Below are 1,826 nucleotides of genomic sequence, written 5' to 3'. Positions count from 1 at the left end.
CAAAAAGTTCATACCTTTTAACAACCTAAATAAAGTACCCATGATTCCAATAAAATAATTTTCGTGTGATACAAATGTTAAATTTATTTATTAATAAATAAAAATAAAAATCTAATACCAAAAACTCAAAAAGTTAATATACCAAAAACAGAATCCAAAAACATGGACTGACTGACACAAACACTAACATAACACTAGCTACCTACGCCTTTGGTTTCACACTCACTTTCCCACCATACGCTTGCCGGCAGATCGACGTCGGTTTTTGCGACTTCAGACACAACTCCGAAGATGCCGGACAACTCTTCAAACAATTATCCCCTAAGCTTCCGGAAAACTTCCCGGTAAAAAACCCCTCCGGCGGCACTCCGTTCAAATAATTCCCGTCCAAAAACAACCTCTTTAAACTCGTCTTTTTGCTATACTCCACCGGAATCGGCCCTTGCAGTTTATTGTAACTAAGTGATAACGATGATAGTAGAGGAAACGCCGTGAAGTTCGCCGTTAAGTGCCCACCAATATTATTATATCCGGCATCAACAGCAATAATATTAATATTATTATTATTATTATTATTATTATTATTATTATTAACCGGTTTTAAGATCTCGAGACCTGTAAACTTGTTACTAGCGAGATTGATTTGTTGGATTGATGGTTTGAGGAAGAACCAACCGGGTATTGTTCCGGTGAGTGAGTTGTTACTGAGTTCGATGACCTCGAGCTGAGTCAACTCGGTGAAGGATGGTTTTGGTAAGAACCCGGAAATGGAATTGGATTTAATTGCGAGTTCGATTAAGTTCGGGGCGAGTTTTGGGATTGGGCCAGTGAGTTTGTTGAAGCTTAGATCGAGTCGGGTTAAGGTGAGTGAAGTGGATGTGTCGGGTAGTGACCCGGTGAGTGAGTTATGGGACATGTCTAAGGTTTCGATGTTTTTAAGGTTTTTGATGATTGGTGGGATAGTGCCGGAGAATGAGTTGGATCGGAGGTTAAGTGTTTGGAGATTTGGGAGAGTGAATAAGGTTGTTGGGATTGGTCCGGAGAGTTTGTTGTCGGAGAGATCGATGGTGACGAGTTGGGTGAGTTGGGAGACGAGTGGGGAGAGAGTTCCGGAGTAGCCGACTCGGTCGAAGGTGAGTTGGGTGACTCGGTTGTTGGAGCAAGTTAACCCGCATAGGAAGTGGGTGATGTGCGGGTTGGAGCATGGGTCGGATGTGAAGTTCCACGTGGCAAGGCATGAGTAGGTGAGAATGGTGGCGGATTTAATGGCGGATTTGATGGCTTTGAGGGCGGAGACATCGGTGGGGAGTGTGGTGGCGGCAGCGGTGGTGAGGACGAGGAGGAAGAGAGTGGTGGTGGCGACGAAGACGGTGGTGGTGATGTGTTTCATGATAAATGGAGGGAATGATGGGTTTAGTAGAGTGAAAGGTATGGGTTTTTATTGGAGAGGTTTTATGGGGACACTAGTCAAGCATTAGCCACTTGGATTCCATGGAATATTATAATAATGATTGAAATCAGATATTATGTTAATTACTATACCTAAATTGTAATATCTTAGGTTGTCATGTATGGAACTTGTTTATGAGCATTACTTGGTTGATACTTTATAATCTATTTAACAAAAAATGTGTCATACGTGTAGATTGGTTTTGATTAGTTAAACAACTTAACTGATAGACTATGAACACGTTTGACTTGTTTAGGTACAGCACTGTTAGGATTTACACGATTTAAAGTATGTATAGTTAGAGTTAAACTTTGACACAAATAAATATAGGAGTTTTGATCGGGTTAATGATTCATTTGCTAACCCAAAACTCGTT

General features: G+C 41.1%; 1 protein-coding gene across 1 annotated transcript; it reads right to left on the bottom strand.

The window, feature by feature from the left end:
• LOC143629466 (leucine-rich repeat receptor protein kinase HPCA1-like) lies at nt 1-1,503 on the bottom strand. Its single transcript, XM_077098734.1, has one exon. It carries the CDS (start codon nt 1,388-1,390, stop codon nt 203-205), a length of 1,188 nt encoding a protein of 395 aa, XP_076954849.1. The 5' UTR covers nt 1,391-1,503; the 3' UTR covers nt 1-202.
• Between the last annotated feature and the right edge of the window lie 323 nt (nt 1,504-1,826).

Source organism: Bidens hawaiensis, unplaced genomic scaffold (assembly GCF_021521415.1).
Source record: "Bidens hawaiensis isolate Kalapana, Puna unplaced genomic scaffold, B.hawaiensis_p1.1 tig00005195_1, whole genome shotgun sequence".
NCBI lineage: Eukaryota > Viridiplantae > Streptophyta > Magnoliopsida > Asterales > Asteraceae > Bidens > Bidens hawaiensis.
The sequence above is the reverse complement of the archived record's forward strand: the minus strand, read 5'-3'. Positions and strand labels throughout refer to the sequence as shown.

Excerpts from the sequence above, each read along its gene's own strand:
- LOC143629466 (XM_077098734.1), bottom strand. The coding sequence starts at position 1,390 with ATGAAACACATCACCACCACCGTCTTCGTCGCCACCACCACTCTCTTC.